A 27,950-nucleotide genomic window follows, 5' to 3' on the forward strand; every position below is an offset into this window, starting at 1 on the left:
AAGCTCTAATCAGTGTGTGATTTGATTTTCTTTTTTTATATTTTATATTAAGTACCTGCTTAGTGGAGCACTATTTCAGGTAACTAACAGACACAGCCAGGTATTATACAGGAGACTGACACCCCCTCCTCCCTCCTCCCAAACTCCCTTATTAGGGATTCATCTGACATCTACTGCTTACGGTATGAAATAAGCACAAGTATAAAGGAAATGTATTTTTAGGGTAGACCGGACCTATCACGCAGGTGTCTTTAGACAGCTACCTACAGTCAGGGCCGCCATCAGGGGGTGACAACCATGACAGTTGTCACGGGCCCGGCAGCCCTGGGGGGCCCGGCCGCCCGGGCCCCACGTGGAGCGGCAAAACTGCCGCAGGTGTATCTGCACTGGGGCCCATCAGGTGGCCCAAGCATTTAGGGCCACCCGATGGGCCCTATATCTTTAGGGGCCCGGTCAGCGCTGCGGCCGGTTAATTGCGCGACCGGGCCCCTTTAAAAAAATTTGCGGCTACACCGCAAGTGCTGCTGGGAGGAAGTGACGTCCGGTCACTTCCTCCCAGCTAACTCCGCGCGGGGGAGAGGCAGAGCAGAGCAGAGCAGAGGAGATGAGATGAGATGAGATGAGAGGACAGGACACCAGAGGCATCCACTCCCATCATCCCCAGCCACCCTCCTGCAACTTAAAGGTAAGATGAGGGTGGCTGATAAATGAGGTGTGTGTGTGTATATGTATGTGTCTGCATGTATGTATGTATGTCAGTGTGTGTATATATGTCAGTATGTATATAAGGACCTAACTAATCCTGTATTGTTTATTCAAGCAGGACATAGGTTGTTCATGATACATAATAAGAGACTCTTAACACTGTTGGGACTGAAATATTTACTCAAGTGATTATCTTATGGACTTTTATATTTATATGGTTTGAGAGACTGAGAAGCAATTTATCATACTTGGGTATAGGAAAAGTATAATTCATATCTGCACTTTATATTTATATTTATTTTTATTCATTGTTATTTAACTTTTTAAGCTCCTGGATACCCACATTTACTGCGTACTGTTTGCAAGTTGTTATAGGATTTGGTGAACTCTTATTCTTCCAGTTTTAGAGCTTAAATACTGTCCCTCTGTCTTATTCCCTCTTTTCCACTTCCTGCTACACTCACTCTGTAAATATCAGGATTATATATCCAGTATGTATATATATATATATATATATATATATATATATATGTCTAAATGTATGTCTGTTTGTCAGTATGTATGTATGTATGTCTGTTTGTCAGTATGTATGTATGTATGTTTGTCAGTATGTATGTATGTCTGTGTGTTTATGTCAGTATGTATGTATGTCTGTGTGTGTATGTCAGTATTCCTGTATGTCTGTGCGTGTATGTCAGTATGCATGTACGTCTGTGTGTGTATGTCAGTATGTATGTCTGTGTGATGTATGTATGTCTGTGTGATGTATGTCTGTGTGTGTGTATGTCAGTATGTCTGTCTGTATGTGTGTGTCTATCTGTATGTGTGCGTGTATGTAAGTATGTATATATGTCTGTATGTATGTCTGTGTGTGTGTGTCAGTATGTATGTGTGTGTGTGTATGTATGTATATATCTATCAGTATGTATGTCAGTATGCATGTATGTCTGTGTGTGTGTGTGTGTGTATGTCAGTATGTGTGTGTATGTCAGTATGTATATATGTCTGTTTGTATGTCTGTATGTCTGTGTGTGTGTATGTCAGTATCTATGTATATATCTATTAGCATGAATGTCAGTACGCATGCATGTCTGTGTGTGTGTGTATGTCTGTATGTATCTGTGTATGTATATATCTATCTGTGTGTGTGTGTATGTCAATATGTATGTACGTTTTTGTATGTATATATGTATGTTTGTATGTCAGTTTGTATGTATATCTGTTTTTCAGTATGTATGTATGTCTGTCTGTATGTATGTGTGTGTGTGTCAGTATGTGAGTATGTATGTACGTCAGTGTGTGTGTCTGTATGTCAGTATCTGTGTGGATCTGTGTATGTGTCTAAACGTGTGTATGTCTGTTTCAGTATTTGTGTCTGTTAGTATGTGTGTATCTTTCTGTGTGTGTGTCTGTGTCCTTTTGTGTCTGTGTGTGTGTATTCCTGTGGGCGGGATTTGGAGGCGGGGCTTGGAGGCAGGCACCGGGGGCCCAGACCTTGAGCTGTGTTAGGGGCCCCACAATTTCTGATGGCGGCCCTGCCTACAGTGCAGGCAGAGAAACCATCTGTTGTGTCTGAGTACTTAAGGCCATACCTCATGTCTAATGGCATGCCATGTCTGGGGTGACCAAAAGGTAGATCTACCATTTTTACACATTGTATTTTGAATATATAATTATAAAACACAATTCTATTGCATTTTGTCAGTCATTTGTGCTCCGAAAAGCACAGGTCAGACCCGATTCAGCATTTCAAAAAGAAGAAAACTCACAAAATTCTAGTATGTCTGGAATAAAATAAAGGTTGTGATTGTGGAACACACAATTATACCGGCATGTAAAAATATTTTAGTTCAGCAATCACAAAAAAAAAAAAAAAAATCAGCTTTTGTAGCAAACATCAAAATTAGATTGCACGTATGCCTGGCAAGATTTTAAAAATAAAGAGCGGTATGTTTTAACCTTAAGCAATTTTCGATAGCAAAGTGCACCCTGAGACACGCCGCGCCATTTCCATAATTTGGCAGCGGATTGAAATCATAAATGTAGCAGAAATCTATTTCCTACTGTACGGATAGAACATTTCATGCACGGGGAAATAATAGTGGCTTTGAATTGCAAATTATAACTTCAGCAAAAATAATTTTGTCTCGCTCTATTTTGAAATCCACTTCTGACAAATTGTAGCATACACAACATACGGGAATATATAATGGTAACAACTTTAACACTTTGAGGGCCAAGCAGGGGGTATAACTTGCTCGGGTTTATCTCATTAAACGCTGCACCTAGACTTGATCAGACAAAACTCTTCTTCTATAGGTAGCGTGAAGTCCATCTGTGGTGTCAATATTATTTGATCTCTAGATAAACTCATGATAATATCGTAGACTGCACACCTACCATACACAACATGCATCAAAGTAGCGTACACTGACACTCCAAGATTGGAACACAGGTGTGGTATACCTGTGAACCGAAAATGCAGGAAACATGTTGGGTGGAACTGGTGTATTTAACTTTTCATAGTCCTGGAATATAAATGTTTACTATCTTTATGCATGTTACTAAGTACTTGCCACAGAGTGTTCACCTGAGCTCGGATTACAAGAAAGAGGAAATGGTTGCTTCATCTAAGTGTTGCTTCTAAGTGTGTGTGGTTGGAGATATTCTGGAGAGTTTTACAGAAGCTTCAACTGTCTAAGATTTGTGCTAAGAGTTTTCTTTTTTACTGTTACAGGTAAGATTCATCTGTAGGAAAAGGTTACTGATTGCACAAGGTTTGATTTCCTGTTGGTAATTATAAGGCATTTGATTTGATTAGTTAGCTACTTGCTATTGATTGCTGAGGCTAGTGGTGTTGTGGAGAGAGGAACTGAGGCTAGTGGTGTTGTGGAGAGAGGCACTGAGGCTAGTGGTGTTGTGGAGAGAGGCACTGAGGCTAGTGGTGTTGTGGAGAGAGGCACTGAGGCTAGTGGTGTTGTGGAGAGAGGCACTGAGGCTGGTGATGTTGTGGAGAGAGGCTTGGAGACTATGGTGAGGCCCAATAGAAAGCAGTTGTTGCTGGGGGATTCCATCATAAGAGGTGTGGAGATGGACAATGGTGGTCTTGTGAGGTGTCTTCCCGGAGCTACTGCTCACAGAGACAGGAGATGTATTTGTAATATTGTTAAGCGAGCAAAGCAGGAAGGGGAATTGGATGTACTTGTCCATCTAGGGACAAATGACTTGGCTTGCAATGAGGTTTCATAGGTTAAGGAAGTTTTTAGTGTTTTTGTCAATGATATACGGCAGGTTGCTTCCACACTGTCATTCTCTGAAGTTCTGCCTGTGCATAACACTCAGAATGACAGGCGGATGCGTATTAGGGACTTTAACTTGTGGCTTGGTGAATGGTGTCGGGAGTAAGGATTTGGCTTTATTTCTCATGGTAGCTCTGTTTGGAATGGAAATAAACTGTACAAAAAAGATGGTTTGCATCTTTCTCAAAAGGGAACAAAAGTTCTCAGTGAGCAGTTCAGAGGTTTTGCTAGAATGTATTTAAACTAGGAGGGCGGGGCAAAAGGGTGATAAAACATCAATCCAATTGTCCCCCAAAACAAGGACAGAAGGTGCCTGTAGCAAGTGTGTTAAAAAATGATAAGCTTAGAGTCATGTCTACAAATGCTCGCAGTTTAGGGAATAAGATCCATGAACTTGTGGCAATAATGGCAACTGATAGTGTAGATGTAGTCGCTGTTACTGAGACATGGTATAATGAGAAAAATGACTGGGACATAGCAATACCAGGGTACTCTTTATATAGAAAAGACAGGGAAGGCAGGAAAGAGGAGGGGTAGCCCTGTATGGGAAGGATAGCATAAAATCTAGCCTAATAAAGGTTAGTGAGGCGAACATAGAGTCCGTTGGGGTTACGTTAGAATTTGGTAATCACACAGTAATTCGTGTAGGTGTGATTTATAGGCCCCCAGGACAAATTGAAGAGTTAGATAATCTACTAGTTAAAGAAATAGCTAAAATGACAATGAAGGGGGAAGTTATCATCATGGGTGACTTTAATCTTCCTGATGTGAACTGGAAAACAAAAATAGCTGCTTGTGCCAGGATCACACATATTCTAAACTCCCTACTGGGATTGTCTCTAAAACAAGTCGTTGAGGAGCCAACTCGTAAAGAGGCCATACTAGATTTAGTGTTAACAAATGGAGATTTGGTATCCGATATTACTGTAGGTGAAAGTTTAGGATCCAGTGATCATTAGTGGTTTAATATAAGAACAGTGACTGAGTCACACCACACAAAAACAAAAGTTTTAGACTTTAGAAAAACAGACTTTTCTAAAATTAGAATATGTGTAAAGGAGTCATTATCAGACTGGAGCAATTTAAATGGAGTCCAAGAGAAATGGGATTAACTAAAAGTTACACTACTGAAGGGAACAGAAAATTGCATTAGGCTTGTCAGTAAAAGCAAAAAATTCAAGAAACCACTGTGGTACTCCGCAGATGTGGCCAAAATAGTAAAAACCAAAAAGTTAGCATTTAGTAATTATAAAAAAAAACAGAGTGAGGAAGACAGAATGATCTATAAGATTAGGCAGAAAGAGGCTAAGCAAGTTATAAGAGCTTCCAAATCACACACAGAAGAGAAAATAGCACAGTCAGTAAAAAAAGGGGGACAAAACTTTTTTTAGATACATAAATGAGAAAAGAAAAGTAAAACAAGGATTAGTTAGATTAAAAACAAAAGAAGGAAGGTATGTAGAAGAGGATAAAGGTCTAGCTGACTGCCTCAATGAATATTTTTGTTCGGTATTTACAGATGAAAATGAAGGAGAGGGACCTCAGTTAAGAAAAAGGATAAATGAGTCATTTATTACACGTGAGTTTACAGAGGAAGAGGTTCTATTTCAACTGTATTTTCAATGCATTCCTATGGGAAACCGTGTTTCGGTTTACGAATTTTTCGCAATACGAAACGTCCCGGAGAACGCATTAAATTCGTAAACCGAGGTCCCACTGTATATTTAAAAGAAGAAAAACTACCACAACAAGAGGACATAGTCTTAAATTAGAGGGACAAAGGTTTACAAATAATATCAGGAAGTATTGCTTTACTGAGAGGGTAGTGGATGCATGGAATAGCCTTCCAGCTGAAGTCGTAGAGGTTAACACAGTGAGGGAGTTTAAGCATGCATGGGATAGGCATAAGGCTATCCTAACTATAAGATAAGACCAGAGACTAATGAAAGTATTTAGAGAATTGGGCGGACTAGATGGGCCGAATGGTTCTCATCTGCCGTCACATTCTATGTTTCTATGTTTCTATGTTTAAGATGAGAAGTGATAAAACAACCCTTCAAATTGTCGCAATCTGCATTACAGACTATAGTACACAGCGGATTAATTATTATGAGATGAGAGATTATTTATTGGCTAAAACAAAAACAAAAAAGTTTATTACATTGAAGCTCTCTTATACCCATATATACTGCAAACATGTACAGCTCTAGCAAAGAGGGGGAGAGGAATTGTGACAAATATAGAGACTATCCCTTCTAAATAGGGACACTTGGGTAGTATGCTAATGGAAGAAGTGGATGGGCACTATAGCTAATGGCAAATAAATATCCCTGTGTGACAGGGGTCACAGTTATCACATAAACCCTATCCATTCCCCCCTGCACAAAAAATAAAAGCTATTCCGAGCCCCTACTAGCAAGCGGAGATCAGATGTAATTTGGAAAAGCCTTAATCCAGTGAAAACCTTATTAAATGGTGTGCTTTGCTTAGAACACAGGTGGTTGCATACAGGGGAATGTAACATCCCTCCTGTCCACAAATAAATACGTTAGTGGTCCCTCCTCAGTCAGTCAAGCAAATTTCTCCTTCCCCACCAAATACGTGAGACCACAAGGCTGTCTAGAGGTTAGAGATCAGGGATGTGGAGAGGAATCAAATGATGAGGGAAGTAAATATATCAGGTGGGCAAGAGGGATAAAAAGGATCAGGGGGACAAGGGGCACACGAGGGATTAAGAGCACTGGGACAAAATTATTATAGGAAAAAACGACAAATGTAAGGGAAGAAGGAAAGAAGGAGATAGTTGTTGGAAGAAAGAATGGGGAAAATAAAGCCTGGAGACAACGATGTTGGGACACTGTTAATGATGCATTTGTTATGGTCACGTATCCACAAGGACTGAACCGCAGTAAACACAGTTGATCTTGTACAGGCACCAAATAGCAGTCAATTCATGCAACATTTAACACTCAGTACTCAGAGGGGTGAAGGCAATGAGCTGGTTAAACAAACCTCAGGGGTTTGAGATGTGTCAGTAAAAGGCCAGGAATAAGCTTTCCATTTGCCATCTGTGTACCAGGTCCATGTGAGATGTTGGACTTTGCAGTCTGTAATTATTTCCCCTAATAGTGAGGTCCCAGCTGCAATCATTCACCCAGAAAGCAGCTGCCATTAATTTGCCCACACACATCAGATTACTAGCAAACCCCTTCCCTGATGTCCGCAGCAGCGACCTATGCAATATGTAATTACAAGCGGACTGCCAGGGGGCCAGATACACCACCTTCACCTGGGCACATATCACATCTACATACTGATGGGCATCACATGAAAAGGGAAGCCTTGTAGTTTTTTAGAATTGGATCAAATACAATTTTGCAGCATACACTTTATACACAGCGCAGTGCAGCCATGTGGTGTCTCGTCAACGAAAAAAAAAAAAACATGGTGGTAAGGGAGACTCTTATATTAAGTCTTCATGCTAATGCATGCCTCCCAACTGTCTTGCTTTTGGCAGGAAAGTCCCAATTTTAGGGTGCTGTTCCACCACCAGGGCCGGTGCGTCCATAAGGCCGCTCAGGAGAACAAATGTCTCGCTCCCTGCGGAGGATTACCATTCCCTGGAGTCACAATTCGCGTTCCATTGGTGCTATGGCAAGATGAAGTACCTAGGTGTATGGGTGACCACGGAACCTACGGATATGTACGATCATAACTTTACACCCCTTCTGAAGAAGATCTTAATGGACATGGCTAGATGGTCCCACCCACACATCTCGTGGCATGGCAGGGTGGCTGTGATTAAGATGAATATCCTCCCGAGGGTTTTATACCTCATGCAGACCATACCCCTTGCCATGCCAGCAACTTTCTTCTCTGCCCTAAAAACGGGTGTGATCAAATATGTCTGGAACGGGAGCCGATCCCGGCTACGTCATGACATTCTGTGTCGCCCTAAGATACAAGGTGGGCTCGCACTGCCGGACTTCCGGAGGTATTATCAGGCAGCAGTACTTCAACGCATACTGGATTGGCATATAACACCTACGACCAAACAATGGGTGACCCTGGACAGGGGCCTTATGGGCCGGGCGATGGAGGCAAAAATCTGGGGGAAGCCTGCGGGACGGCCCGCCCCAGCGACCGAGGAGGGATTGACCCTACAGACCCTGCGGAGCTGGCAAACACTGAGGGGACAGGAACACATATCTCCACTACCCAGCCCTATGCTACCGATCACGCATAACGAGGAGCTGGGCGGAGGCCTCCCAGCGGGAATGTGGACCAGTGAGAGCACGCGTGACTATATACCCATTTACACGGTCCTCTCTGCTGGAAGGGTACGAGATTTCCCATCATTGCTAGCGGACAGACCACGGACACCTCTCCTACATCTTCGGTACCTACAGCTGAAACACTTCCATGCCTCAATACCGCATAATGAACGTTTAAATAGAGACCTCACTTGGTTCGAAGAACTATGTGACCAGGGAACCTCCCTTGAGCATGCTATCTCGAAGTTATATCAACATCTGCTAGCAGGTGGCGCTTCCACCCAGATGGCATTCAAACGACAATGGGAGGGTCAGCTGGGAAGAGCATTCACTACTCAACAGTGGGAATTAGCGTTACTTTGGCAACTTAAGAGTACTACGAGCTCTTACTACCAAGAGATGAATTACAAACTCATATCCCTATGGTACAGGACACCAGTATTTTTGCACCGCATTAATCCGTCTCACTCCTCGGTGTGCTGGAGATGCCAAGACGAACGAGGGACGGTATCCCATATCTGGTGGGAGTGCAGAATAATAACCCCCTACTGGGACTTGATCAAAACCTCGCTGGAACTCATCTTGGGGGATATACCTGATTGGACAGCAGAACTTGCCCTATTACACATCTCCACTCAGTCCATCTCAGTATACAAGAAGTCAATCCTACGACATTTACTCAACGCCGCCAAAGCAAACATCCCAGCCCACTGGAAGACGGATGTGGTGCCGACCAAGCAAGAATGGATACGCAGGGTGGAGGAGATTCAAGGGGCAGAGGAGGCTCGGGCCACCATCACTGGCCGGGGGACCAAACACGTCGAAATGTGGACCCCGTGGTTCTTATATATTGCCAGATATCGACAGGAGGAGGTTGCTCGTGGTAGCGGTGCTGACAGTGCAATGCCCACCCCCCTCTGACTCCCCTCCTTCTCCACTATGCTCTGGACCCATAATGGCCAGGTGTACACGGGCCCGGGACTGGTAGGGTCACATACAGGACGAAAGTTTCAATATACGACTTGTGACAGACAATGACATCTATGGATAGTGACTCTTGGACTATAATCTGAGAAAGGGTTGTAGACGCGGATTACTCACCCATCACCAGGGATAAGTACCGCCCTGACCGACCTATGAACGGGACGAAATCTAAACCTCGATGCCTTGACTAAACAGCGCCTACCAATACATGAGTGACGGATTTGGTAACTCCGGCCATGACTCGCATAAGACTTGACCCTGACATAGACACAATGGACTGGGGCCGACATAGCCCAACAACTGAGTCTCGAGCTCTGCTTCGGGTGGCGGTCGTGGGGACCGGATGAGCCCCCCCCTTAGTCACGAGCCCTAGGGGATGATACTCTCAAATATGGGTTGTGGACTCCGCGTTTGGAGCTGGGGAGGGACGGGGAACGGGATGATCAACCCAGCAGAAAAAGATACATAGGCGTCACTAACCACATAAAAGCATAATTGATACACGACCAAGACGCAGAAGAGGCAATAACTTTGATACCCTACCGCATGTGCCCGATATGACCCAGTTGGTCCCCGACCCTTGCCCCTTCTAGGCTCGATTCTGCCCTGTCCCTCCTGACCTGAAATGGCATACCCCTCTTAACGGGCCACCCGACCCCCCCTTCCCTCCAACATGACAGGGTATAAATGACTTTGCTTAGTTGAAGATGACTATATATAAGTTGTGTTAACCTAACCTACAACAAACACGAACACAAGTAGTTTCCGACATAAAAATGTCAGTGCGCTGGGTGCACCTGTACCTACATACAATTGTTGAACCTATCCGCAGTTTGTTAAATTATCCTTTTTCTTGTACACCCACATTATGTGTAACGCTTTCACCCAAAGCGACCATAAGTATATTGCAGCCTATTGGGCCCACAGTCACGGTTGGGTCCGTTTATGCGAATATACCAATCATGGACGAGAGGAACATGTCGCACCTCTTCCCTGAGGTTTGGTGCCATAGGTTCTGTATCCAACCATGCACTCAGAACTTTGGAATGTGACTAGACATGATACGCATATTTGTATTTTGATGAAACGCATACTTTAATGTTTATCCTGTTAACCTTTAAAACAATGTACTCCTCTGTTTCTGGCCTGCGAGCCGACCTATCGTACCCGTTACATCACAAGAAACAGATTTACAAAAAAAAAAAAAAAAAAAAAAGGAGAACAAATGTCCGGGTGGCCGGCAAAAGGAGAGAGCACAGCGCTCCTCTCCTGCCGGTCACTTCTCATAGCGTGGACGAGCGCCATCAACTCTGTCCAACCTGCCTTCCACTCTGCAGTGACCAGACTGTTTTTAAATTTTTTTTTACAAAATTAAAAAAAAAATAACATTAGTCCTAATTAGGTTCTTTAGAAAGTCTCCCAATAGAAATGCAACAAGCATATGTAGTCCCAATTCTTAGAGCAAAACTCCAACAGAAATAGCTAATTATCTCCCATTTCACTCATAAATGTAGATATTAAGATTTATTCTACTATTCTGGCTATGGGACTAAAAGACATCATACCATTATTTGTTCATAGAGACCAGGTAGGATTTGTGACTTCAAGATCTTCAACCCAAACCATGAGAAGACTTATAGATTCTCTAGATATTTCTAAAAAAGAGTAGCCATACCCAAACTGGCCCTATTCTTGGATGCCGAAAAAGCATTTGATAGGGTCAGTTGGGAATTTATGCATGAAACGCTCAATTCATAAGGATTTGGGGAGTATTTCATAGATAAAATTAAGGCCTTATACACTACATCTTCGGCCAGAATAATTGGCTCAGGAATTAAATCCCTTTGGTTCAATATAAGAAATGGAACCCATCAAGGGTGTCCCTTGTCTCCTATTTTATATATTTTAACCTTAGAGCATTTTCTTGAACGTATAAGAGATAATATAACAATAACTGATGCCTCCCTACCCAAAGAACAGTTTAATCTTTTTGCCTACGCAGATGACATAGTTATAATAATAAATTATATAGATAATTCTTTAGTTGCTTTATTAGAAGAAATACAAACATTCAGTAGTTTCTCTAATTTCAAACTAAATATGCCCAAAACATCAGCGATGCTACTAAATATTAATAAAAAAAAGAAAGAAAATGTTTTAAGATCTAAATATACATTCAAGTGGACCACTGGCCCTATAAACTCTAGGTATTAAAATTAAATTTTTTTAGAATTTAATTATCAAAATTTATTAGCTCAAACTAGAGAGAATCTTAATAAGTGGACATTTAAAGAATTATCATGGTGGGGTAGAATAAATGTAATAAGATCTTATATTCTCCCTAAATGGGCTTATTTATTTAGGATGGTACCGTTAATGTTTCCCAAAAAGTGGCTGAAAGAAATACAAAGGGTTTTTAATCATTATACATGGTTTTCCAAAAACCCTAGAATTGCAACATCTACTCTTTCAAGGAGCAAAAGGAGGCATTACTTTACCTCTGGTTAATAGATATCATGATGCATCCATGATTGTACATTTAAAGAAATGGTGCGATCAAGAGTTTTTTCTTGAAGCATGGTATAAAACTAAAGCAATTATCAATGTTGATTTAAATTGTATTATATGGGTGGGTAGTAAGAACAAAAGAAACACATCCCCAAATTTAATTGTAGAGAATCTTCTAAAATTGTGGAAGAAGCTTCTTGCTAAAAAATAATCTCAATCCCTTAAGAATAATGCTGACACCAATAAAAGTTTTGAAATATAAAATACAAGAAATTCATCTTAAAGAATGGATTGATAAAGGGATAACTAAAGTTGACCATCTACTTAATAATGGACAAATTAAATCCTCTCTTGTTCAAGAATTTAATTTGAGTCAAAACTATATTTTTGTATATTTAAGAGTTAAATTTTTTTTTAATTAAAAATATTATGGGGGATCTTTTGAAAAAAGAAGAGCAACTTCAAGAAGTCTTATATAGGGATTATAATATCACAAAATACTTGATATGGGATTCATAGATACAAATAAAGAAACAGACGTAAAGTTAAGATCCTTCCAAAGCTGGGAGATTCTTTGAAATTAATGATTGGTATAAAGTAATGTTAGATCTTAAAAAAAAATTCACTGTCTAAATCTCCTAGGAATCCAATATAAAATCATCCACAGATGGTACATCATACCAAGAAAATTTAACAAATTGTATCCCTCTATAAGTAATATTTGTTGGAGTGGTGAATATATAGAAGGTTCTTTCTCCCATATATGGTGGGACTGCGACAAAGTAAAAAAAAAAATGGGAAAATGATTAGTAATCTACTTAAGAATCCAGAACTCCCAGAGATAAATCTCGAGTTAGAAGCATTTATTCTACATCTCACATGGCCAAAAATGGATAATATATACAAATATTTAATTATAAATATCCTGACCGCAGCTAAAATTTCATTAGCAAGGAAGTGGAGAAATCAATAAATACCTACTTGGCTCCATATTAAAAATCAAGTAACATATTAACGAAGGATGGCATCACTATGAATCCGGGTTACAAGGCATCGCAGGGATTGAACAGATGGCTATTATTTACTGACCCATAGTACAGATATAAGCTACATAAAATAGAGAGTCCCGAACAATAATAACAATTTATTAAATAAAACGTAGATCAAACCATGGCTGTGCGAGGAAAACAAAATGGGAATGTTGTGTCTTTGTTTATTAATGTTTATTCGTTTTATATGTACGCTAAGTGAATAACTTATAGGGTTCTGTGCCCTACACTCCAAAGGGTATCGACTCATAACATGTAATTAGTAATTAATATATTAATCCCTTGTGTAGGTTATGTCTTTGTTTTGTATTTGATGTTTCTTGTATGGATAAAAAACAAAAACAAAGATATAATAAAAATTTTTTAAAAATACATAAGGCGGTTTGTAAGAGACACACTAAAGGGGGGTGTAAGGCACAAAGGGGCAAAATGGGTAAGACATTCAAGAGAGGGTATATGAAACACCAATGGGGGTAAGAAATTCAAAAGAGGGCTATGAGACACAGAGGTGAAGATGCATTTGTTTTGGGGGGGTTAACAGCAAAATGCATCTTCGCCTGTGTAGTCAAAAATCCTTGCACCGGCCCTGTCCACCACCCCACTTTAGTTCTCAGGTGTCCTGCATCTGGAGACACCAGGGAACCGTCCCCGGACAGCACAGTGTGAGCGCATAAATAGACACACTCACACTGTTTAATGGGCTCTAGGATCCTGCAGCAACTCTCCCTGCATGGGAGATCCTGAATTCTGGGGGTCGGCCAGGTAGATTGTTAGTGGGCAAGACCGCCCATTTTTTTGACAGGCATGACACTTTTCTGGGTGGACCCGACCTTTCTGGGCGTGGCTGGGACATCCCCTCAGACACACCCCCTTGTCACAAATTCCTGAGGACCCATGATGGGAGGTATGCGAGTGAGCTGCACATGAAAAGTGCTACCCGGCAGGAAAGAAAGCAATCAATGAATGGGTGGGGAAATTTCAGCTACGCTGACCTTTATTTTGAAATTCATGTTAAATTTACTTTGAATTCTCATTTTAGTAAATTATCCTAAATAATAAATCTATATCTTCATCGGGGCTGCACCTGCAATGCCTTATCAGTTTATTGCACTAGAGACCGATTTTGAAAAAATGATTTGGGTTTATTTAAGGACTCCATAAAATAATATAATTTGAGCTTAAATACTCGCTGATAAAATGTCTTTGTATTAAAGAAGACTTACAAACACACAAACATATTCACTAAACATAGATGTCACACTGACTGATGATAAAGTACAAATTAGCCAAGTTGATACAAAGTGTCCAGCTGGGCCAGAATCCTGCGACTAGTTTGTTAGCCCACCGCAACTCACTGTTTAGTGAATAATCCCCAATCATGTAATCCCTAGAGAAACAACGCGTGGAAAGTTTAAATGGAGTCAGGAGTTGACAAGGTTCCAAACACAAATTGAGCACTTTAAATAGTCTGGTCGTAGCTACTCGAGATTTCAGTCCTCTACATTCTAGCGTTGTACCCAATCATTCTGCCAATACATTCAGCATTGTAAAAATATATTTAACCGTTAGTCTCATTAGTTCCAAATTGGTTTTCACATAAAGGGATGGGGGATCACACATGATGAAAAAAGAAAAGAACTCGACCTGAACAGCTAAATTCATGCTTCTGGACTTCTGCCACATTAAGGCCACGGAGCGGAGGTGGTGAAGTACACTGTGTAAAAAGCCCAATTGTCGGACGCTGGCGAAGCCATTGAGACAGCCAGGCCAAGTGACAGTCACAGAACAGGTTATTAGAGTGCAAACGGCTGGAAGAAAAAAACAAAAATCATTAGGGTCCACACGATACAAGAATAAACACAATGAATCATAATATATAAAACCGATCTCAGTGCTGGTGATTTTCAGCCGACGATACTATCCTACACTGCATTAATTTTATTAAAGTAATGCTAAGCTCAGGGCTTATCTCCACTGAGCAACACTACAGACAATTTTATTCCATGTGACTTATTGTGATGCAAATATGTAGCGCGGCTAATTCATTTCTCGTGATAATACAAATTCCATTAAAGGATAGACAGTAACGGGATGACACGGAATTAGGATAAATTGCATATTACAAATGTAACAGAGCCAACAAATGCGACTATTGTACATGAAACGTATTGCCCCTTCGAACCATGCATAACTGTTCTACATACTATACAGCCAGCAACACCAAGTGTTTTTATTTCTTGGGTGTTTAGAAGCACTCAGTACCAGCGCCAATTCTGAAATGCTAATTGAGAGTTTAGGAAAATACAAAAAGCTTTTTCCCTGGTGTTATTCAGTGTCAGAACTGATTACTTAAATATAGCATATTGATTTATTATACACATAAAAAATGCTAATCGCGCAAATGCTCCACACATTTCACTTCTTAATTAAATTGACCTTTTAGCTGGGAATGTCTATGTTTTGGAATAATATTATCCCATATATCACATGTCTTCTGGCTTGGGGTCGCAACCCCTGTCCCCCTAATTACTTCCCTTCTCTCTATTTTTTGCAAACACTTTTTAAGTTCATCCTTTGTTACAACCTTCTCACAATCCATTTAATTCCCCCTCTAACATGGTCCTAAATTAGTGTGATCCCCATATCCATTATGAAGGGTCTTTCTCCATATTTGCCCATCGGTACATACCTCTTCTGGTCTTCACGTATTGTTAAGTGACATTGTCTAATGTCAGTGGGTGTCTGTAAACGGTACTTTCGAATGAGGTTTGTACTTTGCTCAATATTAATAATGAAAAACAAAAGGTTCGGCCAGAATTAGGTACAATTGTGTACACGTACCATAGAATGATAAAATAGTATATTATATAATAATTATATACATTTTTAGGAATTTTGTTTTAGACAGTCTGTACAATAATGTGTCAAAATGCAAGTTTTTAAAGAATACGCTGTTCTGCCACAAATTCTCTCCATCCAGGGGGTATTTTTGTCACATTATGAACAAAAGAAAGTCACAACTGTACCTCTTTGTTTTGTTTTTTTTATATATTAACTTTATATAATGTACCATAGAGAGATTGCAGGCAAAAATATGACCGCCTGGCTTGTGCTTGGGGTTAGAAATTGAAGAAGCACAAAGTGGCCGAACTACCAAGGTCGCAGAGGCTGCAAGTGCAAGTTTGTCAGGGGGCCCAGGGACAAGAGCAGCTCCGTTACTTTGGGAGAGTCTGGAGTGTCTCTCAGGACAACATCCACCACTTTATGTTCTATCTCAGCCCCGTCCTCACAGCTTCTAGCGTCAGAGTCCTGATTGGGCACATGCAGTCTTTATTATAAAAAAAATATATGGGATGAAATAAAGGTATAAATGAGGAAAGGCAGGAGAAGAATATGGAGAGAGACACAAAGTGGAAAGGGGAGAAAACGTAAGGTGAGAGAAAGCGAGGACGGAAGCATATGGAGAAAGACAGACTGGATGTGGAGATGGGAGAATATAGAAATGTATAGACTGCACGTTCTTAGGGCCATTCTCTTATTTTCCTGCTCTCATTGTGCAATGGCTGCATGGAATGTCCCCGTGTGTTAGCTATCTAACTCAAGTTAGATTTCCTAAATTATTTAGGTAAAGAACATCCATAGATATACGAACACATTCCATGTGTTATTTGTTGCCAAAAAACCCAGCCAAAAATAGTCATTACAAAATCATGTTTTTGTTGTTGTTGTTGTTGTTGTTGTTGTTTTTCCATTGTTCATTGATTCTTGAACCCGGGCCCTGGAGTTTCTGATTACCCCCCTTCCCCCGCGTCTCCAAAACATTATGTGCTCTTGATACGTACAAGAGAGATTATCAAACTCTAGGCCTGAACATTAGACTCATTGTACAAACACGTTATTCAAGGTTTACTCACAACGTCCGAAGCTTGGGCATATGGTTAAAACTGGAAACTGGAATGGTGCTGATGTTGTTGTTGTTGAGGGTTCTGAAAAAAGAAAAACAACATTTTAATCAAAGCAAGCTTAAAAAATTGCAGAAAAAAAAACAACAAAGTTCTATTTTCCATGATTATATGTACTGACGCACTGTAATCACCACGGAGATTATTCATGCTGGTTCCCACCGCGATCGTAAATTAAAAACATAACCGCAAGCAAACCTGAAAGCAATTTACTAACTTATCTGTTTTATGAAATTTTGTTATTAGTTATTTCTGTTAGAGAGGGGGAAAAAAATATATAATAACCATCTTGTAAATATTTTATGAATTTTTTTTGACATTTTTAATGACTGCTACATTATTTTGATTATACTGTGCAGCAGAATATTTCGGTACTCATGAATTAATTAATCCCACAAGGACTAGTGACGGACTATGCCCTCACAGCAATCTGTTCTTTAAAGGTAAAAACAATCATGAACCGATTCTGGCCCCTCTTAAAACAAGATGCACAATTAAGGGATATACTTCCGTCATACGCATCCCTAACAGCGAGAAGAGGAAAAAAACCTAAGGGATATGTTGGTGCATAATCATTTCCAACCCAACAAACCTCTGACACATTGGCTGTCAGAAAAAAATTAAAGGTACCTATAGATGCGGAAGGTGCAAAGCCTGCAGATATATAAGCACAAATTCAAAAGACTTCAGCAATAGTACCCATACGGAAAACTTTAAACCCCTGTCATTTTTCAATTGCAATTCAAAAGGGGTGGTCTACTTAATCACTTGTCATTGTCATCTCATGTGCGTTGGAAAAACATTCAGACCTTTCAAAAAACGAATCCTTGAACATATCAATTCAGTTAAAACAACAAGGAACATCGACACTTCAGTTTGAAGACATGTCAAGACAGTCCATAATGGGGACGTCACTGTCCTCAACTTTTTAGGAATTGAGTTAATCAAACCAGACCAAAGGAAAGGCAATTGGGACCAACGTCTAAGAAGACGCGAGTGTTATTGGATTTATCGTCTACAAACACTATCCCCTAGGGGTCTTAATGAGGGATTCTCTTATACCCCTTTTATTTAGAAGTCTCTATACAACTTTAGGGGCACCTGTCATTTCATTATTAATATACCTTAGTTAATTTAGCCACTTATTTGTATTTTCTTCTTCTTCCTTTTTTTTTAATTTTTTTATTTGTAATATTACTTATGTTCACATTTTCACTTGAGGACATTATTTAGCCCTCAGTCTTTTTAAGTAATTTCCCCACCCCTTTCCCCCCTCCCTCCTTTTTTCCCCTCTCTACTGATACTCATTTATTCAATAGGTACTTCTTCACTTATTATCTATTCCTCCCAAGCTACAGACATATATGAGATACAAGAATTCACAGTGATCCAATTGTTCCAAGAAATCGCATAGAAATCACCAGTCATTTCTTAAACCTTATTTACATAATTCAAGTAATTCTTACTTGCATTCCATTTCTGTATAGAACAACGGAAGAAATCTTTGATTCATCTGTGGATCAATGCATAGTAACCCGTCTGATTTCTTAGTGGGGAATAAGTGAATATACAGGAATATACCTTTATGCTCCTGCAGTATTCCAAAAGGCCAATTGATATTTGTGGGCACATAACCGAAGCGATAGTTCCATACAGATCGGCATAAACCACGCCCACATCATTATGTATGAATAAAGAGGGAGTGTATTAAAGCTGCCGATCATGTGACGTATGTATTCTATCCACAGTATTTTTACGTGGTACATAATTGAAACGTCATCGATGACGGATCCTAGTTCCGCCGCGTGATTGGCTAGGCTACATTTAAATACCGGGGGGGGGGGGGGGGGTTTGGGCGGCAATTTTCAGCCCCTGACGAAGGAGTCTCGAACTCCGAAACGCGCGTCGGGTTTCTATAGGATTTCCCTACACCTCACTTGTGCACTCAGTATGCACTCACGATGCACTTAAGGGAATCCTTATTGCACTTATTTGTTGTTCGTTTTTCGTAGTTGATTATACAAATCTCTATCACCTTGAGTAGGATTCAGAGCAGGTAGCAGGTATATGAGGACATTTCTCTCAGTGCTAGCCTTAGCATAGAACACCCATGAAGGTGTTATAAGGAGTTTGTAGGGAATTAGAATAGCAGTGCTTGCAGCAACATTGTACTTAAGACAGAGAAATCACAATTTATGGACTAACATACCCAGTGACTTCCATATGCCAAGAGAGATTTCCATGTAAGCTTTCTATCATTCCCTCTACCTACCTGCTCACCCATCATAGATGGTTTTAAGGGATTTAATTTATCTTTCCCATATATTATACCTTCACTTCTAGGATGACTGCATGAACAGGACTTTATCATTATTTGTTTCGGCTGTTGTGTCGTTCAATTACCAAGAACGACCCTATATTGCCGTTTAATCGCTATGGAAGCAGTCTCCTAGAACTATATAGGGATTAGCCACTTTTTAGAGTGCACTGAGGCAACTGTATAATTTTTGGCAAAACAGTTAACCAAGTTCGAGTGTCATATTAGTTCTGCCACGATACTTTGTTGCTTAGTCTACATTTATTGCGCTCCGTTGTGATATCTACAAACCCTTTGCTTTATCCTCTGTATACAAGCTTATAGGTATAATTCTTTGTCCAATGGTGTGTCCGTCAGATTGATACCAGTTGATTGGGAGTACTCCTTAAAGGGGTACTACCCGATTTTTGTTTGTTTTGCTGTTCTTTAAAGGTCATTTTCCAAAAAGGAATGTCTTGCGTATTATACGAGAGCATGACCATACAGATTTGCTGATATTCCACAAGCAGCAGTCTATGTTAACATATGGATTACATTGACAGCCAATAATGTAATTGGTTAACAAATCCCAATTATTAGTAGAATTTTTTGTTGGTGGTGTCTTTTCCCAAAGACTTACTCCCCACTTACACCCACTATGTGCTCCAGATTCTAAATACAGGAGCTTTAAAAGACACTGTAGCCACTACAATTGCTTCATTTCATTTGAGTGATTTTAGTGTCTGAACAACATCCCTAGGTGGCCGCCCCTCTGTTCTGTTTGGGTTAATGAGGAAGCATTAGCATGAGCAGCAATGGCTGACTGTGATTGGCTCAGAGTGTCAGCTGATTCCTTTCAGCCTATCACACTTCCCATTACTTGTATTATTACATATGGTTTGATGGAAGTGTATAATCTGAGCCTTAGCCACATCTACAGTAGGGGCTGGGCTATGGGTGGCCAGAGACTCAATATTTAGTGCTAAACTGCTTGAAAATGTTTTAGCACTGAATGGAGAGGCAGCGCCAGAGACCTCCAGGCACTATAAACAATTCAAAGAGATGAAATGGTTATAGTGTATTTTGGCATGAAGCAGACTTTCATGACCTGACCTGGACACTGATACATCGGTTTGCCGGAATGTTAGTGGATATTTAGAAGACATTGCAGCACTTCAAATGCCTTGCTTGGTGAAGTTCTCACCAGCCACCAATGTAATTAATTATGAAATTTGCCCCATTAGCTATGATGGCACAAGATCCTCAGTCTTTCAGGGACGAGGTGGGGGATCCATCCTCCACACACCACAATTACTGATGGCTTGTTTCATCTCAATTCAATGTATTTCCACACATGTAAAATAAAACATATCTATCAGATCTTCAGCAATTCTAATGTGCCTGGATTCTTTCCATGATGGTACTATTGCCATTCTATTCAATATTTTTGAAAGTTGGTTGGAGACAGCCAATTAGTAGTAGAATATTTGAATGACACTACTACCACAAGTATTTCTTTGTTTGGCCACGTTTGCTCCCAATTCTGAAAGCTATCCGTCTGTCCATCTATTAATTGTGCTACTCAGCTGACTTGAAATTGGAATATTGCGTTACGCAGGGTAAGTGTAAAATGCAAAAATAACAGGTTACTTACAAAACCTCCAACCCTCGCAGAGCTCGAAATGCCCCATCTTCAATACAGCTGATCTGATTCTTGTCCAGTTGTCTGTTGAGAAATTAGTAAATTAAAGGCAGAAATACATGAATATAAAACAGATTTACATATAAACTAAACTTTACACCACAATTGTAGATATCAACATAACAGCAAGAGAGGTATAAAGTATTTCTGCTCTTTTATTATTACATTGTATCTATTTATGTTAATTAAAGGGACACTCCACTTCCCAAATAAAATAAAATAAATCTCTATTTACTAGATATAGCCCAATGAAAACATGCATGCATTAAATTATCCTTTTTTAATTGGGAGTTGTTGAAAAGTAGCTTGTAGAAAAAAAAAAAGTAGATCTCTTGTCTGCAGCCTTTGCAAGCCCTCCCCTTCTAACCCCGCCCAGACTTGATGTGGCTGTCCAATCACAGATTTCCCGTATACAGCTCACAACGAAGTCTTTGTAAGGCAGTTGCTCTGGACAATTGCTGCCTCTTGAGTTTAGCTCCACTGAGCTAAACAACCAGGAAGTAACAGGGCCGGTTGTCTGATTGACAGCCGGGACAGTGTAACAAGCACAGTTTAGAAAAGTGCAGACTACGATTGAAATCTGCCCTTTTTGTAAAATGAAAACAAGAGGACACACTCTTCACACGTAAAGGGCTTCAGCAAGCTAAATTGCTTTAGATGTTTGGAGTGTCCCTTTAAGCCCAATAGGTGAGACCTATGAAGGATTCCTGACCTTCAGAAATCAGCAGGTAATTGGTCCATAATGAGGGCACCTAAAAACTAGCACTCTGTGCTTTCGAACAAGGGAAAAATGTATCTGCTATGATTAGTGTCACTCATAGAAAAGCTGTTTGGGTTGGGCATGTTCGTTAAAATAATTAGTTGGAATTTTCTTTTCAATATAATAAAAGGACAAGTACTGTCTCTATACATATATATTTCATTTTTTCCATTTAAAGTTATTAATTATATAAATCTCGGACCACTTTCAGAGCTTTGTAATGAGTGACGAGAATATTCATTTCCTAACATTAAGCGATCCTTTTCTTGTCGGTTCTCAGTACATGACATTTTCCCAGAACAACCAACAAGAGAAACCCGTGATTTTAAAAACTCCAAACATTTATTAACTGTAACTGCTTTACATAACTGATTTAAAATGGAACGGTCACTTTTTATAACCGAATCTTAGCTAAGAGGATTTTTTTTTAATGCCAAGTTGTGGCAGGCTTATGCAATGTATGATCATATGCTGTAACTAAACCCCCATTATTTTTGCCTAGATTAGGTGTTTTTTAAAAAAACAATAAAATCCGTGAGCTTTGAAGTTGCTGTTTAGTGGATGAATGAGTGCGCTGGATCTTGTGTACAGTTGCAAGAAAAAGTATGTGAACCCTTTGGAATGATATGGATTTCTGCACAAATTGGTCATAAAATGTGATCCGATCATCATCTAAGTCACAACAATAGACAATCAAGGTCTGCTTAAACTAATAACACACAAAGAATGAAATGTTGCCATGTTTTTATTGAACACACCATGTAAACATTCACAGTGCAGGTGGAAAAAGTATGTGAACCCTTGGATTTAATAACTGGTTGAACCTCCTTTGGCAGAAATAACTTCAACCAAACGTTTCCTGTAGTTGCAGATCAGACGTGCACAACGGTCAGGAGTAATTCTTGACCATTCCTCTTTACAGAACTGTTTCAGTTCAGCAATATTCTTGGGATGTCTTGTGTGAATCGCTTTCTTGAGGTCATGCCACAGCATCTCAATCGGGTTGAGGTCAGGACTCTGACTGGGCCACTTCAGAAGGCGTATTTTCTTCTGTTTAAGCCATTCTGTTGTTGATTTACTTCTATGCTTTAGGTCATTGTCATGTTGCAACACCATCTTCTGTTGAGCTTCAGCTGGTAGACAGATGGCCTTAAGTTCTCCTGCAAAATGTCTTGATAAACTTGGGAATTCATTTTTCCTTCGATGATAGCAATCCGTCCAGGCCCTGACGCAGCAAAGCAGCCCCAAACCATGATGCCCCCACCACCATGCTTCACAGTTGGGATGATTTTTTTGATGTTAGTGTGCTGTGCCTCTTTTTCGCCACACATAGTGTTGTGTGTTTCTTCCAAACAACTCAACTTTGGTTTCATCTGTCCACAGAATATTTTGCCAGTACTGCTGTGGAACATCCAGGTGCTCTTGTGCAAACTGTAAACGTGCAATGTTTTGTTTGGACAGCAGTGGCTTCCTCTGTGGTATCCTCCCATGAAATCCATTCTTGTTTAGTGTTTTACGTATTGTAGATTCGCTAACAGGCATGTTGGCATATGCCAGTGACTTTTGTAAGTCTTTAGCTGACACTCTAGGATTCTTCTTCACCTCATTGAGTAGTCTGCGCTGTGCTCTTGCAGTCATCTTTACAGGACGGCCACTCCTAGGGAGAGTAGCAGCGGTGCTGAACTTTCTCCATTTATAGACAATTTGTCTTACCGTGGACTGATGAACAGCAAAGCTTGTGGAGATACTTTTATAACCCTTTCCAGCTTTATGCAAGTCAACAATTCTTAATTGTAGGTCTTCTGAGAGCTCTTTTGTGCGAGGCATCATTCACATCAGGCAATGCTTCTTGTGAACAGCAAACCCAGAACTGGTGTGTTTTTTATAGGGCAGGGCAGCTGTAACCAACACCTCCAATCTCATCTCATTGATTGGACTCCAGTTGGCTGACATCTCACTCCAATTAGCTCTTGGAGATGTCATTAGTCTAGGGGTTCACATACTTTTTCCACCTGCACTGTGAATGTTTACATGGTGTGTTCAATAAAAACATGGCAACATTTTATTCTTTGTGTGTTATTAGTTTAAGCAGACTGTGATTGTCTATTGTTGTGACTAAGATGATGATCAGATCACATTTTATAACCAATTTGTGCAGAAATCCATATCATTCCGAAGGGTTCACATCCTTTTTCTTGCTAATGTATAATATATAGTTTTAATTTAAGTTATTTATTTACATCAAATGCCAGGCTGTCCGCGGTGCGGCCACAGAGTACATTGTTTTGTCACCATTGAGGCCATGAAAAGTCTCCATTTAAAGCAATATGGAAGAGGTACCCAACTACACGAAGCAAATACGGAGTGCCCAGGCTCGCATTAGGTGATGATAACAGAGCCTGCTCCAGTCTCAGACATAAGCTTGTTCTAAGTTTGCACTGGATCCGTACCCAGCAAATCCTTCAATAGAAGTTAATTCTGTGCTAGATCGAGGAAATGTTGCTTTCAGGAAAGTGACAATTCCGGATTACGTTTCATTGAATTACAAATCGGTTCTCATGGAAATAAATTATCTTTAACTTACAGAGCCTTTTCTTTAAGTAGTCTTCGAAAATTCAACACATTTTTGGAATCCGTCCACATCTGGAACGGATTTATTAAAAATCCAGCAATATCTTTTTGGCAAGAACTATGCAACTTACAGGTTTTTCAGCTCTGTAGCTCCACGGAACGTCTTCCTCGGAATTGCCTGAATAACATTTTCACTGAGGTCTCTAGGAGATATAATAAAGAAATTGAAATGCTAAATATTGTATTATGTTTCCATAGATCACAACAGGGGGAGCAGTTCCTTTAAGCCTGTGTTGAGTTTTAGGAGAATCAGAATAATTCAAATCACAATATCTAATGAAAAAATACATAATATAAATCAATAATGAAAAGATACATAATATAAATCTATAATGAAAAGATACATATATATAAATCAAAAATGAAAAGATACATCATATAAATCTATAATGAAAAGATACATAATACAAATCTATAATGAAAAGATACATAATATAAATCTATAATGAAAAGATACATAATATAAATCTATAATGAAAAGATACATAATATAAATGTCCACACACACAAACACAGACACATACTGCAAGATGGCTGTTCACTTATTGTTCCTTTATGTTTATAAATACTTTAAACTGTTTTTGTAAAAAAAACATTTAATAAAATAACTGTTTAACAACAATAATGACTGTACATTAATAATATTAATAATAAAAAGGCATACAAGGGGGCAGGGCCTGACCATCATGGAGGTGAGATGCCTCCCGAGTGAGCTCCTCCATTATCTGGCTAGAGAACACTTCTGACAAGCTTAATCAGCTTGACTAGAGACAAATCCTGTAACACTGTGGCCCTCCAACCTACCTGATACGAGTAGGAGTGGATAACGAGCTGCAGGGAGCTTTTATTTCTCTATGTGGTGGATGCGGCCTAGTGCTTGCCAGGCGGGAGAGGCAGACAATTTCCCGGACTGGAAGTGCCCAGAGGAAGCTATTTGCCAGCAACAGACCCTTTCTCCCCCCCCCCCCCCCCACCTGCCCCCTTGGACCATTGGGGGTGATCCAGGTCCACCTCTGGGAGGTAGCCCAGCACTGGCAGACTTGCAGGGTGAAGTCATCTAAGCTGACAGACACCACTACGACCAACGCAAAATGGCGGAACCCGCGTGTTTGCCTAACTCCAGCACAGTATGGTTGGACATGGAGTCCAGGCTGGATAGCCTCTTTGCAAAATTCTAGCAGCAGTTGGAAAGCAGACAACTTTACCATGCACCATCGCAGGCAAAGGACCACCCACACAACCTGCAAGCTCCAGATTACCATTGTGAATCATCACTGTTACCAGTGAAGAAAGCCCAAATATGGCAGAGGCGCAAGCAGCGGAGAACACCTAAACTGAAAGTGGCACATATGCTGAAGACGCTCAGACCGAGTTCAAGCACGTTGACAAGCCTGAGAGCCCTGTTTCTGATCTGCCGACTTTCATCTAGCACTAAACGCCTGAAATGGATAGTGCTCTGCCAACTAAAGGCATAGGGTGACTGGGGATCTTAGTATGGTTGTAGTGGGGAAACTTGATCTAATTTGGGGGCATATTCTCCTACCGCTGCCGAAGACTAGTTATGCCTGTTATTTCTTGCTCAGATGCCTCATTTACTCTTCTTACTATGGGACCTCCTGGGGTAATTATCTTGCTAAGCTTTGTAATTCCAGTTTTTTTCTCAAAAAATGAAGAGAGCAGTCCTTCCTGAATTTTCATTTAATGCCAACACCTGTTATTTTTGACCAAGCTCATGTGAAATGTCTTATACAATGCTCAACAAAAATAAAGAATGTAAAAAAAAAAAAAGGCATACAATGAATTTAAAATACCATTTAAACCAAATTAGCAAAACAAAAAAATAAAAATTGATCATGGAGGGGCGGGGTAGGGGGGAGAGAAACATGGAGGGGTAGGGGAGGGCAGCTGAGAGATAAACATGGAGGGGTTGAAAGAGTTGAGGGTGTGTGACACTTAGAGGGGCTGGGGAGTTGAAACGGGTGGAGGGACTGGTTGGGAGAATGAGACACGTGGAGGGACTAATGGGGGGAGAGTAAGACACACGGAGGCGCTGGGTGGAGAATGAGACACGTGGAGGGACTAATGGGGGGGAATAAGACACATGAAGGGGCTAAGGAGGGAATAAGACATGTGGAGGGCTAAGGGGGTGGGAATGAAACACATGGAGGCCCAGGAGGTGGAATTGAGACACACAGGGGAGCCTGTGGTATCTAGTTACGCCTCTGGCTGGGAGGTATGTACTCCCCTACACAGAGTGCCAAAGCTTGCTGAACAGATTTAATTCAGAAAACATTAACCAAAGTGAACACAATACGTTGATATGTTAAATCCGTAGAACCCCAACTTTTCAAATGTCTGAAGAGCGGCTCTTGCATTTTGGGGTGTGTGGCTGGAACTGCAGCTATCCTGGGAAAATTTAGGGGCTTCATGATCTACGGATATCCACTGATATAAATGAAAATTGTATTTAGCACTAATTTACACAGATGCATTTCTCAATACATTTATTTATATCCACAACTTAGAGCTCCCAGATAAGGACAATGGGATTTAGGCCCAAACTACGGACTGTCCACGGAGGTACAGTAAGGTACGTGTTTGCCATTTCCCTGTCATACTGAAATCCAGATCATCAGAAAATATTAGTTAAAAAAAAAAATCAATACAGGTCAAGATCTGGGACAAAGAGAAAAACATGGTAAATATCTACAGAAAAACAAAGATATTATTTGATTTATCTCTTTAATAAAATAACAGGGAGGTTGGAAAAATAACTATTTAGAATTTAGAGTTGCAACATATCGTCAGTAAATCTATAATTATTAGACCATCTGGTTTTGAAAGTTTTTTTATTACAGATTTAAAAAAAAATGGTAATTACTCTGCTGAGTGGCAGAGAGGTGAGCCCTCTGCTTCTTGAAAGGTTAATGCATTCAGCAGCAAAGTCTCTATGCATTCAGCGTAACGAGGATATGAATTGTGATTGTGACGACTGCATGATCCTGTTTAAATATTACAAGAGAGCAGTAACTGTGCTTAAGTTACTGAAGTTTTTTCTGCAATCCAAGTCGCTGGGGTCTTTAGAAAAAAGGCAAACAGAATGATTCTTTGTAGCATGGCTAAGTGCTTAAAATGCATGCTTGTGGCAGTGTGAAATGTAGGGCCTTGTTAAACAAGCTGTTTACATTTCGCACAGTTGGTTCCAAAGGAGGTGAAGCTGGGTGCAGCTTCTGATGTTAAAAAGTCGATTAACTTTTCTTTTATTTTTTTAAATGGCTGCTTTCTTACTGTTTTTCTGGATAAATATCACATCTTTACGCGGACAGGCAGCACTTGTAAAGTCCTGCATCGTAATAAATGGGATTTATGTTGCTGGTCTTTTGGGGTTCAGATAGACATTAACAGGGGCTTCAAAATGAAAGATTTGATTATTGTATCTATTTTGACAGATGACATCAGCGTGCAGAGTATGGTGACACTGTGTGGGTCTCGTGAGCCCCGAGAAGCATAGAGAAGCATCATATTGGTGAATTGTGACAAATACCACGCATGTACTCGGTTTCCTCAATGCTTGTCTATGAAGAGTCTGATTGGACGCAGATAATGTGCTGTGATCAGCCTATACCAGCATTGGACTACACACAAGTCTAATGGCTTTTCAAAGTTGTAGTTTTGTTGTGCTTGTGTTTCTTTTTTTTTTGTATTCAAAATAATACGCTGACCAGAAAAACTAAAAGCAGTAAAGAAAATATAATAAAAACCACCAAATATTGAAGTTTA

The 27,950-nt window shown here is 40.1% G+C and overlaps 1 protein-coding gene across 1 annotated transcript in view; it reads right to left on the reverse strand.

Moving 5' to 3' along the window:
• SLIT1 (slit guidance ligand 1) overlaps positions 1–27,950 on the reverse strand; it is a 314,126-nt gene that overhangs the window by 81,376 nt on the left and 204,800 nt on the right. Inside the window, exons 5-8 of the mRNA XM_063434664.1 lie at positions 24,242–24,313; positions 20,732–20,803; positions 16,734–16,805; positions 14,464–14,627 (exon numbers count right to left, since the gene is read on the reverse strand). Of these exons, the coding sequence (XP_063290734.1) occupies positions 14,464–14,627; positions 16,734–16,805; positions 20,732–20,803; positions 24,242–24,313 (380 nt within the window). The remainder of the gene's footprint in view (positions 1–14,463; positions 14,628–16,733; positions 16,806–20,731; positions 20,804–24,241; positions 24,314–27,950) is intronic.

This window comes from Pelobates fuscus, chromosome 10, assembly GCF_036172605.1.
Source record: "Pelobates fuscus isolate aPelFus1 chromosome 10, aPelFus1.pri, whole genome shotgun sequence".
In the NCBI taxonomy this organism is placed as follows: domain Eukaryota; kingdom Metazoa; phylum Chordata; class Amphibia; order Anura; family Pelobatidae; genus Pelobates; species Pelobates fuscus.